General features: G+C 54.6%; 1 protein-coding gene across 1 annotated transcript in view; it reads left to right on the top strand.

The window, feature by feature from the left end:
* Nucleotides 1-12,927, top strand: part of WIPI2 (WD repeat domain, phosphoinositide interacting 2) — a 30,483-nt gene extending 17,556 nt beyond the window's left edge. The window contains exons 3-12 of the mRNA XM_061207751.1: nt 1,113-1,282; nt 2,660-2,756; nt 3,153-3,250; nt 3,653-3,745; nt 6,394-6,464; nt 8,506-8,613; nt 9,440-9,604; nt 10,438-10,545; nt 11,358-11,488; nt 12,303-12,927. Of these exons, the coding sequence (XP_061063734.1) occupies nt 1,113-1,282; nt 2,660-2,756; nt 3,153-3,250; nt 3,653-3,745; nt 6,394-6,464; nt 8,506-8,613; nt 9,440-9,604; nt 10,438-10,545; nt 11,358-11,488; nt 12,303-12,412 (1,151 nt within the window). The 3' untranslated portion in view covers nt 12,413-12,927. The remainder of the gene's footprint in view (nt 1-1,112; nt 1,283-2,659; nt 2,757-3,152; nt 3,251-3,652; nt 3,746-6,393; nt 6,465-8,505; nt 8,614-9,439; nt 9,605-10,437; nt 10,546-11,357; nt 11,489-12,302) is intronic.
* Nucleotides 12,928-13,503: the final 576 nt, after the last annotated feature.

The raw sequence follows: 13,503 nt of genomic DNA, 5'->3' as shown, positions 1-13,503 counted from the left end.
GAAACTAACCTACGTGTGTTTTTAAGTTACACCATTAAGGTCAGCGACAGCTGAGTGGAAGGGGCCCCCTCGAGTGGCCGTGCACCCGGTCTGGTGTGCGGACTTTCACACGGGCGCTCCTGTTCACGGTGGAGCTGCTCTCGAGGCTCTGGCTAGGCAGGCCTCCCAGGTCCCCTGGGCTGTGATCCATCCGGGTGGCTCTGTCCTCTGTGCTCCGCTCAGCTCCAGACAGAGTGTGGCCTCAGATCATTGTTAGGGTGGTGAACGGGTCTGTGCTGAACCTCGGCTCAGCGGTACTTCCCGTAGCTCAGGTCGAGACAGGCTGCCCGTGAAAATCATCTAGATTCTTGGCTCTGGGCTCTTCCTGCATTCCAGAATTCTCTTTGCTCCTCCATCTGAACTTACCCCAGGCAATTACCAATGAAACCAAGGTGGGGAGTAAGGAGAGAGTGCGGGTGTGGGGGCCTCCCTGGGAGACGGGGGTGAAGTAACAGCCGCGCAGGGTCCACCGTGTCTGTTCTCGTCTGTGGGGGCTGCTGTGCACTCAGTTCACAACCCCCCGTCTTCTGAGCGGGGGTGGGGAGCAGGGAGCGAAGGGGATCGAGGGCTGACTGCGTGCTGGAGTCTGTAAGTCCCTCCTCACACCAGGGTAGCCGTGAGCCCCCTTTACAGGCAGGAAAGCAAGCCCTCCAGAGATGCAGTCATTCAGGGAACGCTTGGGGGCCGTCATATGTCAGGTACAGTTGTAAGTGCCGGGGTTACAGCTGTGAGCCCGAAAATGAGGCCTGTGTCTGGGCGGGGCTCACATTCCAGTGAGTTTAGGGAGCAGCCAGGGAGCAGATGAAGGCAGTTACGGGTGACCCCCCGGGGGGGCAGTGACAGGGTGCCACGTGTGAAATGGGGGGGGCCTCTGAGGAGCGGGTCCTCCTTGTGGAGTGCAGGGCGACCTGCCGGCGGCTTGTCCAGGCCTCGTAAGCAGCGAACTTGACCCGCTCTGTTGGCCCCAGAGCTCGCAGTGGGGAGCCCGCCCGTAGACGCGTGTTTGCACGCACGAGCGCGTTGTGCCTATTGACAGGGATACACACAGATGTGGGGTTTTTTCCTCCTTTCAGCTGACACTGAAGATGTGTGCATCGTGGAAAGATTGTTCTCAAGCAGCTTAGTGGCCATCGTTAGCCTCAAAGCCCCCAGGAAGCTGAAGGTTTGCCACTTTAAGAAGGGGACCGAGATCTGCAACTACAGCTACTCCAACACCATCCTGGCTGTGAAGCTGAACAGGCAGGTGGGCCGCGCTCTCACCCCGCTTAGCTGCCGGGGGCTTCGGCCGTGTCTCCGAGTTCTCAGTGGCGCCCCTCGGACACAGCGACCGTCCCCAGGCGGTGCTTCTGGTCCCTCCGGCCACGCGCCTGCTCACCTGAGCCGCCACCTGGACTCAACTCTGTTTTCTCGTCTCAACAGTTTTGCCCAAATAGCCCCATTCCTGACGATTCCCTGGCCTCTCCCGGTTGCTTTACTCATCCCTCAAGACATGAACCTTCTTTTGCTTTTTATAAATGTTACTTTTTAAAAAAATCTGTGAGCATCTTTATCTTTTTTTTTTTTTTTTTTGCCACCCCTTGTGGCTTGCAGGGTCTTAGCTACCCTGACCAGGGACTGAACCCGGGCTCTGGCAGTTGAAAGCACCGTATCCTAACCTCTGGACGGCCAGGGAATTCTCTATCCCTTTAACTGTCAATTTAACTTTTAAGATGAAGGATTTATTACTTTTTTGTGTCTCTCCCAAAACCCATAAGAATGTCTGGCCCGGAGTGTAGACCTGGTGGCTGGCACTTGAGTTTATTCCATGAGATGGTCACATGGCTTTGGCTTACTCACAAAATACAGCCTTGTCCTTAAGGGCTGTCACCACGTTCTGTCAACAACCAGTTGTTACGTGGCCTCGGGTGGCCCGTGCATGACTGCAGCTAGTGGGTTCTGAAATGTCCTGACTGGTAAAGTGGACACCACTGACGTGGTTGAAACTGGGTCTGTTGACAGAAAGATTGGTTAAGATGGTAAATTACAAAGTGTAACACGTTGAACTTTTTTCATACTTGTAACATGCAAGTGACCATTCACGTACCAGCTCCTGCAGAGCCGAGGGCGGCCGCGTGTCTCTGTTACATAAACCATCCCCTTGGTGCATCAGCTACACACCCATCCTCCTTAAAATGGAGCGAGAACTTCGACACCTGCAAAAGAGTCTGGGTGCAGAATTTTACACTTTTTAAAAAGCCCTCGTTTTCACTTTCATCCTGCCGTGCCTCATTCAGCATCAGTTTTTGAAACCTTCATCAAACCTGTCCCAGGCTCTAGACCTGGTGTTCGTGGGGGGAGGGCCGAGAGCGCAACAAAAGCAAACCATGGCTTTCTTAGCTGGAGACCGCTTTCTATGAGGTTGAATTAAATCGTACAGTTAGAAGTCCTGGTAGAGCTGGCGGAAGCGGTCTTGGGTACAGACGCCACCCTGGGCGAGCGGGGACTGTGCCATGAGCACCCAGCGCAAGGGTTCCGGAAGGGACACAGCGTCTTAGTGCAGGAGTCCGCTAACTGGAGGTCGGGAGCGAGCGTCGTACTGGCTCTGCCTTACATTTGGTTTTCCGTGTTGTGTCTTTTCCAGAGGCTGATCGTGTGCCTGGAGGAGTCTCTGTATATACACAACATCCGGGACATGAAGGTGCTGCACACCATCCGGGAGACGCCCCCAAACCCCGCAGGTGAGCGCGTGGGGACCGGACAGGTCTGCCTTTCTAAGAGCTGTCGGTGAGAGAGATTTTCTTCTCTTTTTAGGTTCCACAGATTTTTAAAGTATTGATCTTAAAGCAAGCTACCGTCCTTCTGATGCTGGTCTTGTGACCACATAAATTGTTGGTTGGGTCAGCCTTCAGTTTTGAGGTTTCTAACCAGTTCCAACCAAAGGGCTTTAGCCTGTTTTTACAGTCCCGCTGTCCCCTACGGTGGCGGTTTGGGGCGTGTGGAACTTAAAACCCAGTGATACGACCACCAAGGCCGCAGCAGCGCTCCCCTTGCTTTCCGTGTTCTTGCGTAAGTGCTGAGTTCTGGTGACACCTGGGGGACCTGACCCGCGTTTCTTCCCCGTGTGTTGCTCGCAGGCCTGTGCGCGCTGTCGATCAGCAACGACAACTGTTACCTGGCGTATCCGGGCAGCGCGACCATCGGGGAGGTGCAGGTCTTCGACACCATCAATCTGGTGAGGTTCTTTGGTCCTTGGAGAGCTCTTTACAACACCCCTTCTTCCTAAAAGGAGGGCCGAGGAGCCTCTGCCCTCCTCGTTTCCCGGGCATGGTTTCCGCTGCCACCCTCTCCGTGGCCGAGCAGGTCCGAGTCATCCTGCCTCCGGACGTGTTCCTGTCCCCGCAGTGCTGCGCGCCTAGCGGCACAAGTGCTAGAAGCAGTGGAGAAAACTGTAAAACTCCGTGGAGACATTGCTTTGCTTATTTTTAAAAGGTTTTGAGCAGCATTTCCTCGGACCCCTCACCCCTGGTTAATCAGGGGGATTTGGCGTCTGTGTTAACCGTGCTGGTGTTCTAGTAACAGCCGGTGGGCAGCGCAGGGCACGGCGGTCATGGTGTCACTTTACCCTTCCTTCCAGAGAGCTGCAAACATGATCCCGGCTCATGACAGCCCTTTAGCCGCACTGGCCTTCGACGCCAGCGGAACCAAGCTCGCCACTGCTTCCGAGAAGGTAAGGCTGCTGCAGCCCTGTGGAAAACCAGGTCACCTCTGTTCACACAGTTAGTTTGCTAACCAGCAAAGCAGTTTTGTACCAGCCAGCTCACAGCCAGGCACGGTCCACGGCCTGGAGGGCGGGTGCGGGGAGAGACAGGGCAGGGCTCCACGGCCGTGCTCGCCTCAGTGGAGCCCGTGTCGTGGCTGTGCGTGTTCAGCTGTCATTTATTTAGCCATCCTTCTGGGGTGGTTTAGTGTTTCTAGTATTTCAGCTGTATTAGTATATATTTATAGCAGTAATTGGAATAGAGATAGTGTATGTAAGTCTTACGTATAAACTTTTCACGGTCATCTCTAAACATTAACGTGACTTTCCAGTGAGAAGGATTTCGGGGTAAGGGGACGTGGCCCTTTTTAAGCTCCCTGCATGGAGGACAAAATGGCTTGGGCATCCCTTCCGTTTGCCCCCTTCTCTTGGCCCTGTGACCCTGGTGGGCCTTCGTCCTCTCCCAGCTCAGCTGCTGTGTCTCCTCCCTTCTCTGCTTGCTCTATGTTCTCCTGGCTCATTCCTCTCTTCTCAGTGCCCACTGCCTAATTTACTTTGATGCTTTCTCACTGAAAACGTAAAGGAGCCCCCTCCTAAGTCACCTCTCCCCTGGAACCAGCCACCCAAATGAGGTACATAAACGTCGGCTCACTTCTCTACCTTTCCCGTGTGGGTCTGGACCCTCACACCCACTTTCTGTGATAACGATGCTACTGTTTATGGGTCACTCACTAGACCCTTGATGTTCATTTACCGCATTGACCCCCTCGGTAAGGTAAACCTTTCCCTACTTCATATTGAGGGCTCAGAGAGGTTAAGTCGTCGGTCCAGGGTCACCCAGCTGGGCAGCGACAGAGGAACTGGACTCCAAGCCTGACTGTTTTGAACACTGTGCTGGGTGATCACAGCGTCACCTTGTCCTTTTCTTCTCCCCTGGGAGGATCACGACAGCCACGAAACTCTGTTATCCCTCGATTAATCAGTCTTAATCTTTATGACCTTTTATTAGGTATTAAGAGGCCCTAAAGCACTTCATGGGATTTCAAGGCTAGTGAAAAATAGAACATTTTTTTTCTAGACTTTAAAGAGCGAACGCTTAATTTCACAAAATTCAGTTTGTGACCTTAGACTACCAGTGGCCTTCTCAGCACTGCTGTGTACTAGGTGCTGGAGCTTTGCCAAGGTGTGTGGCTTAATCCTGTTTTCGAGGAACTGCAGTCAAGCTGTGACCCACAGCTCTTAATTAATTAGTTTTACACAGTAGGTATGCCGTTAAGAATATATCTAAATCTAAAAGTTTAGGCTGCAAAGGACAAAACCTTTGCCGTGGTTATTTTTGGATAACCAAAATTACAAACTTGGCGTTCTTCTGTCCAGAGAATCATTGTCTTTATTAATATTTTCCAAAAGGGAACCATTTTATCTCCAGCTTGATTTCTACTGGCTGTGTAGTATCCTGTTATATGAATTTATCACAATTTATTTAACAATTCCTGGTGCTGTACATTTGGGTTGTTTATAGGTTGGGGTTTTTGTTTTCCTATTTATAAACATGTCAGATAATCTTAATGGTTCTTATATTTAACAGCTTGAACCTTCTAAAATTTGTACAGTATGAAGTTAAATGTCTAATAACTCTCCTACCCCATAGATTCAAGATGCTGCCTGTTTTAAGGTGTTTCCATTCTGCTCTGTCAGACTGTGTCTCTTTGTGTTAGTCTATTACTGTAGCTTGTAGTTTTCTTTTAATATTTAGATGTTGAAAGTATCACTCATTTTCACGTACTTAGCTGTTCTGTCTCATCAACTCTCCCAGATGCCCAGGTCCTGCCCCGCATCCACACATGCCCTGGGAATTTGGGGGGAGGGGTGGGGAGATCTGCATGTTAACAGCATTTCATTCCCCTGCCCCATGTGATGTGCTGCAGCTCCCCGTTTAGTCAGATTTTCTTTTGTCCTGGTTGTAGACCTTTTCTTGGTGTAGGTCTTCCATTTTGTAAGTTTGGCTTCATTCCTTTTTAGGCAATTAAGTAACATTTCCAGGTATTCAGTTGCTAATCAACCCTTGATCAGTGGCTCCGCTTAAAGTGGGAGGAAGGGGCAGGAAGGGGCGTCAGAGGGGCCTCCAAGTAATGCTTAAGGGTATTTTTGGTCTTTTTGTTTTGGGGGGTTTTTTTTGGGTTTTTTTGGCCACACCACGCAGCTTGTGGGATCTTAGTTCCCTGACCAGGGATCGAACTCAGGTCCACGGCAGTGAAAGCGCAGAGTCTTAACTGCTGGACTGCCAGGGAATTCCCAGGGTGGATTTTTAATAGTTTAAACCTCAGATGGCTTAGGGAAAATAGAACTATTGTATTCCAGCTTTGACTTCAAGGCCCTTAGTGTTTAGAAGAAGTAGTGAGTTAAAGTGGGTTGACGTCATATTATCATGTGAACAGTGGAACAGGGCGTGTTCTGGTGAGTGCCTGTCAAGTATGAAGGGGGTGCAGGGGCCCCCGAGGCCACCCGGCCCAGGGCAGCTGTCATCACTCCGTCCACTAAGGTCTGATGTGCAGGAAATACAAACCTGATTCTACCCAGCTAAAATTCCTTTTTCTTTCCTTCTTTCCCTATCACAGGGGACCGTGATTAGGGTATTTTCCATTCCAGAAGGACAAAAACTCTTCGAGTTCCGGAGAGGAGTGAAGAGGTAATGTACATAAATCTCCGAAATTGATTCTGGAGCTTCAGTTCAGATTTCAGTTTTATACTCTCTGTGACCAACAATGGAAACTCAGACACTGGGGGTCCCAGTTCAGTGACCAGCATCTTCAGCCGAGTGGTCAGGTGGCGTTTGGAAGTCTTGTCGTGGGAGGTTAGAGGGACATTTTCATCGGAGCAAACTGGGTTTTGTTTGTCCGTGATTCCCCCAAACACAGAGCGGTGGCCGGATGGCCCGGGGTTGTGGAAGGATGAGCTCGCCCAGGCAGGCGGGGCGAGCGCAGCCGGGGGCTCCTGACCTGGTCAGCAGCTCCTCCCCTCAGGCTCTGCTCTGAGACCTGTAACCAGCACCCCCGGCTCCCCAGCACTCCGGCAAATAGCTTTGGCCCTTACAGTAGTTTCCTTTTTTCTAAAGAAACACCAAGCCACAGTCACTGTGCGGCACTCCGTCCCCTTCCCCATCTGTAGTACCTGTCTCCTCGGACCAGGGACCACCCTTCTCCAGGGGCCTCGCGCCCTCTCCTCCGGGTCCCTCCCACCGCTGATGCTTGGGCTTCAGTGCCACACACGGCAGCCCTCGCCGTTCACTGCTCATTTCTCCCTCCTGTCTCCGCGTCTCTGCCCGGGATCCTCTCCCACCCCGCTCTGTGCAGCCCGCGCTCTCCTTAGCCTAGACGCCTGTCTGTGTGCCACCGGTGACCCTCCCGTGTTGCCCAGGCCGTCTGCCGAGGTTCCCCGCGTTTCTCCTGCCCGCGGGGTGCCGGGTGCTCCAGCCACCGGCCAGGATGTGGCCCCGACTGCTCACGATCCCGAACACACCTTGTCCTAGTGAACATCCCGGCCTCTGACCCGGTGCCCCGGCCAGAGGGGCTCAGGGGCCGGCGCACCGGTCAAGCAGCAGGGCCGGCCTCTCCCCCGTGCAGCCCCACCGGCGTCACCATCCAGCCTCGCACTCACCTTGGGCTCTGCTCTTGTTCCCTGGGCTCCATCCTTCAGACTTGAGCCCCGTCTGTCGTTCTTTGAAGATGGGAGTATCATGGGAGCACAGCCCTGTTTGGAGCCTCTCAGGGTCGTCTTCTTGCCCCTGGGATTGGCTCTAGACCCCGAAAGGCCTTGGATTTCGAGGCCTCCCAGCATCCTTCCTTTCCAGCTGTGGTTTGTTTCCCTTCCCCGTCGCTCCCAGCTCCTCAGGGGAGGAACCTCTGTCTCCATGGAGGTCATGGCTGTGAGCTGCCGACTCCTTAACCTCTGAGTCTGTTGAGTGTCCCTGGGGAGGCCTTTCCCGACCTCCCGCGGGAATAGCATTTCCCTCCGAGCTCCTGTAGCAGCTTCCACTTAACTTCTTAGTCCCCTGCGTGCCGTGAGTTTAGTTCCTGCTCACACCTCCCTCCAGGCTCCACTGAGGCAAAAATCATATCCTGAGCGTCAGCACAATGCTGGGTGCATCGTGAGCTCCCGTAAATATGTATTGAATTGAATAAAGCCCCTTAACTATTGACAGGGCTGAATACATCTTGTATTTCTAGGGTTACGAGGAAATGTAGGTTTGTTTGGTGGCTTTGGGATTTTAACAGTGATTTTTAAGGTAAACTGTAGAGTCTTAGTTTATCGAAAGTTTGCTTTTAAACATTATCAACGTTGCCAGTTTATCCTCTTCCGTGTTAAGAATTGCTATAGTCTCAATTATTGGGTTCTTTTACTAAGCTTAGTGCTATAAAGCCAGCCTCATTCAGCTAAAAATGGTTTAGTGAAGTCCTGATTCCCTTAGGTACGTGAAATCTCAAAGAGTTAACCACGTAAGGATCTATTAAAGGGTGACTCGTACTTGGTGTCACCTTTGAGACATTCTCCTTCCTTGAGCACATGTTTTGAGGAGTTGACTAGGAAGGAATAAGGAAGATACCAGTAGCCCCACATGCGCCTGTCACGGGGCCCTTCCTTCGCTGTGACTTTCGTGAATTCCCCGGGGCACTGCTGGTTGCCCTCTGTGCCCAGAAAGCAGTGTGACTCGGGCCTCCCCCTCGCCCCAGGTGTGTGAGCATCTGCTCGCTGGCCTTCAGCACGGACGGCGTGTTCCTATCCACCTCCAGCAACACGGAGACTGTGCACATCTTCAAGCTCGAGACTGTGAAAGAAAAGTGAGTCGCAGGGGTGCATCTGTTCAGGGCAGCGCAGAGCAGTCTGTACGCCGACTGGGTGGACGGCGTGAGCGCCGTCCTGCTGGCTCTGGAGTGAGCAGCGCACGTCCGGGCTCGGCAGCGGGGCAGGTGGAGTGTGGGGTGCGCGGTGGGCGGGCCGGCGACCGTGAGGCCCCGAGGGCGGTCCCCTCAGCGCCTCTTCCCGCAGCCCTTCTGAGAGGGCTGCCCTGGGAGGGGTGCTGGCCCCGCTGCTGCACAGAGGCCGCTTCCATTGGTGAAGCGGTTGGTTTAAATTATGTATCGCTGCAGTGGGCGTGCACGGCACAGGGCGTGGTCCTTACCTTCTCTCTTACACTGGATGAGCGTCCACTAGGGTCAGTATTGCTTGTTTATAGTGTGTCTCACCCTCAGGGACGTCTAGGGTGACTTGCACGCATACGTACAAGATGAGTAACAGCAAAGATGGGCTACGGGGAAGTAGCAGTTGGGGTTTGTGCTGCTGAGGCTTTTGGGGACCTCCCGTCAGAAAGGTCGGGGCGGGGGCTGGACTGGTCCCTCGCGTCCTCACACAGGCTGCAGAGCAGGGAGTTATCGCTTGCCGTCATCGAAGGGGGCCGCTGGGGAGGGGCCTCAGGGCCCCTTGGAGTGCACGCTCTGTAGTGTCCCCAGGGTCCCGAGAGGTCGTCGCTTCCTGTGCCCCCTCTTCCCTGAAGTCTGGGAAATTTCTCTTGAGTTTGGGGGCTGATCCTTGCCTCGGCGAGAGTGGGACGTGGTCGTTCCCGGTGAAGGGCCCAGCCTTGTGTGTGACAGCGTTTCCTCCTTCCAGGCCTCAGGAGGAGCCCACCACCTGGACCGGCTACTTCGGGAAGGTGCTCATGGCGTCCACCAGCTACCTGCCCTCCCAAGTGACAGAAATGTTCAACCAGGGCAGAGCCTTTGCCACAGTCCGCCTGCCTTTCTGTGGCCACAAGAACATCTGCGCGCTGGCCACGTGAGTAGAGTGGGCGCCGCCTCTGGGCCCACTGCCATCCCCCGCGCATCCAGCTGGGAGCCAGGCCGCGGGGCACCGGGGACTGTGGCGGTGCGGCGCCGGGATTACCTGCCAACTTAGACCTTGGGTTTAGGCAAGAGTCACAGGAGCGGAGGGAACCGTAGGTGGGCCTGTGCCGTTCGTGGACCCCGGTGCTGTCTCTGCGGTGTCTGATCCTCACATCTTTCCTCTTTCTGTTCTTGTTGAGAATGTTTAGAAAAACATCATTAGGTCAAGACCACGTGAGAGTGCCAGTGTTTAAGCCTTGGGTCCTCCAACGCCAGCAGCCTCACGAGGCTCAAGGCCCCGTGCAGCCGAGTCAGCCGCAGGCCGCACAGGGCCTCCCTGAGCCTCAGTGCGATAGTCCAAGTACAGCCATGCAAGGAAAGATGGTCCTGAAAATTCAGTGAGAGCACATCTGCACGATTCCACGGATCTTAGAAACGTTCTTCTACATCCTTTTTATCCACTTAGCATCGTTGAAAAGTTTATGAAAATGTCTACCGTTAGTAATCACAGAAACCACGAAACTGATTTTGTTTCCACCTGTTTTCCTGTGGGCCTCAGTGTTTATTCACACCAAGTTCCCCTTGGCCTTGGTGTTACGGCCTCAGGTAGCACAGCAGAAGCGATCCTTATTCTCTTACGCATGGACAGTATGTCGAGTTCATGAAACTAAATCTGCTCGTTTTGGGCAGAGGGGTTCTTCCCTGGCCAGGCTAAAAGCTGCTAGTTGAATAAGAACTTTGTGAAAGTTTTAGTCTTAGAATTCGGTTGCTTTTTATTCTCACCAGAATCCAGAAGATTCCCCGATTGCTGGTGGGAGCCTCGGACGGGTACTTATACATGTACAATCTGGACCCCCAGGAGGGAGGCGAGTGCACCTTGATGAAACAGCACAAGTGAGTCGGCTGCACCCCGGCCACACCTCCTCCAAGTGGTCAGGCTGCTGCTGGGCGCTTCTTGGGGGTTTGCTCATTTCCCCAGAAGCCGGGGACGCAAAGGGACGTGTCCCAGTGCAGCCGCCTGCGCTGTGCGGGAGCTTCGCTCTGCCAGGCAGAATTCCTTGTGGGTACGGACCCCGCTCCACACCTCTGCCCGTTTCCGGCTCAGTAGCCGGGCAGAGACAGGAGCGGCCGGTGCGCACTGTTCTCCCTGCGGAGGGGCCTGCGGGCCCTCTTCCTTGGAACCGGATCCGCTGAGGACGCAGCTCAGTGTTGCGCATGAAAGGGATGGCCCCAGGGTGCTGTCCACAACGTAGGGCATGTTCTCTGAGAGCCTGCTGTCTCACTGAGATGCAGCTTTTCTCTTTGAAAAGAAGGAATTAATATTAGTCAATTGGAAGGTAGTGCAGTTAGATTTTCTGTTTTTGCTTTTTTTCTTAAACAGCGATACCGTAATACTCTTACAGTCAGGGTGAACGTGGGGGTGATTTTGTTTTTTGCATAGTGTATTCTGTTTATGTTCAGTCTTTAAAAATGTGATGAGATTGCCTTCCTGGGTACAACCTTTTTCATCAGACTCAGTGTGTAGAAATCCCCGTGAACAGACTCGCGGGGATCACTCCGCGGTCAGCGCAGCGTGACGAGCGCACACGTGTCCCTCCCGTGAGGGGCCTTTGCCCTGTGGCTGCAGGTCCATCCCAGCTGGCCCACGGGCTGTGTTGTCCTTGTGCCCGACTGTCCCTGCTGTCATTTTTTCTCTCCCCTTCCAGGTTGGACGGCAGCATGGAGACGACCAACGAGATCCTAGACTCCACGTCCCACGACTGCCCCTTGGTGACGCAGACGTACAGCACGGCTGTGGCCAAGGGTCCTCACGTGCCTTCGTCCCCAACGGCACTGGGTAAGGGCTGCGGACGGGCCTGGAAGGCAGATCACGCCAGGCCCGTGGGTCTCGTGCTTCCTGCTCTCACTCTCACCGGGGCTGCCCGCCTGCCTCTTGCCGCGGGGACAGGGCAGGGGCGGGGGCAGGGGCGCTGAGACAGGCCAGCTGTTGTAAAGTGCGGTTTTCAAGGCCTCTCGAGGCTGAGTTCGTTTTCTTCATCTTTGAAGAAGCAGCAGTCCTCGTGGTTTTGGGTGCATGTGGATTGTTCCCCGCTTGCCGCCCCTCGGCTGAAAAGCTGCCCTCAACCCTCAGTCTTCACCCTCCCGGCTGTGGAATCATTCAGCAAGCCGGCCCTGCCGGGAGGGGGCAGGAGGGGGTGGGGGGGCAGGAGGGGGTGGGGAGGCCCTCGGGCAGACACGCGCAGCGGAGGCCGGGGCGCCCTGTGAGCCGTCCCCGCCCAGGCTCGCCGGGACCTCCCCCGGTGGCGGTGCCCTGGCTCGCTGCTCTGCTCTTGGAGAGGAAGGCCCCTTACAGCTCCAGGAGGCTGAGTGGCCCTGTCCTCAGCGCGCCCCCGCTCACCAGGGGCGGTCTGCGGCCTGCCCACCAGGGCCCTGTTACCGTGCCGGCTCCCTTCTGACCTTCGTGGGTCTTGGAAGGTCAGCGACTTCCTCTTGAGGTGCCTGAGGCTGCAGAGAGCTTGCTGGTCGGGGGAGAGGCGAGAATCCCCAGCCTTGTGGGCTCTGAGCTCCCCGCCGGCCCGGGTCCCGCCTCGGGCGCGGCCTCGGGGTCTTCCCGCCCGCGGCCCGGCCTGAAGCGCCCGCTCTCTCCGCAGCCTACACGGACGAGCTGGGCGCGGCGGGCGGCGCGGGCCTGGAGGACGAGGCCAGCGCCCTGCGGCTGGAGGACAGCGAGCACCCCCCCATGATTCTCCGGACGGACTGACCGCGGCCTGGGAGCTCTTCGGGCCCCGGGCTGCGCGCGCTGGCTGACAGAGGGCTCCGCGCCGTGCTGCTGGGAGCTTTGACCCGAGCTGGGGGAGAGAGTGGCAGAGACTTCAAGAGGCGAAAAAAAGACTGTAGCTGTGGTCTCATTCCATACTGTCGAGAAATACATTGGTTTCACTTCAGCGGCTTTTAATCCTGCTTATGAATTTTAGCTTTTTGTTGGTTTTCTCATTTTGCCAAAATTAACTGTTTGGTGAAGCCCTTGAAACCGCCTTGCTTTGCATGTATTAATGTGCCGGTCCAGCCTGGGAGAGCGAGAGCCGCTTCCTGACGGCCTGCAGGCGTTTGGGTTTTCAGCCTGTACAGAACAAGGAGTGGCCCGAGGAGGCAGCGGCGAGCGGAGCGGGTCAGGCGGGGCCGGGTGGCGACCTGGAGGGGGTCCCCTCTCCCTGGAGCCCCTCCGGGACCATTTTCCCTGTTTCATTTTGTTAATTAAATTCTTTCCAAATTGGATTTTTCTGGGGTTTCTTCTGCGGTGGATTTTTGTTTCTGGTCTTGTTTTCCATGTGGGTGTTAGAAGAGAGAGGTTCTTCCCGACATTGAAAACCTTTTTCTCTGATAGCACGTGAGCTTGAAAGACCGCCGAGGAACAGCCGAGTGAGGGAAGGCCATGTAGGTAAATCGTCTGGTCTTTGCTGATCTTCCTGTTGAACAACTGTGTGTGTGTTTTTGTGTTTGTTTTTTTAAGGAACGTTTGTAGCTGCTTCTTTGTCCATAAAGCACAGAATTCAAATGTGATAGGCACCTGAATTGTGCTCTTAGCTCGAGCTCCACTGTCTGGGGCGGGGGGGGGTCCTTCTTACCTGTGTCAGGAGGAGGAGAGAGGAAGCTGGCTGGGGACACCTCGCTTACAGGGTGACCTGGGCCAGTTTTCGTCTTCAAAATTGTTCAGCAAAAGTGATGAGAGATTGTGGTCACAAGCTCAGTGTTTGCCTGGCTTCCCTTCTCATTCTCATAGAATTTAAACAACCTCAAATACCTCGAACTCTGCATTCCAAACCAAGACACGTAGCAGTTAAAGTTTTGAGG

Source organism: Eubalaena glacialis, chromosome 13, assembly GCF_028564815.1.
Source record: "Eubalaena glacialis isolate mEubGla1 chromosome 13, mEubGla1.1.hap2.+ XY, whole genome shotgun sequence".
Lineage (NCBI taxonomy): Eukaryota > Metazoa > Chordata > Mammalia > Artiodactyla > Balaenidae > Eubalaena > Eubalaena glacialis.
Note: the sequence above shows the minus strand (reverse complement) of the source record. Positions and strands in the feature narration are given on the sequence as shown.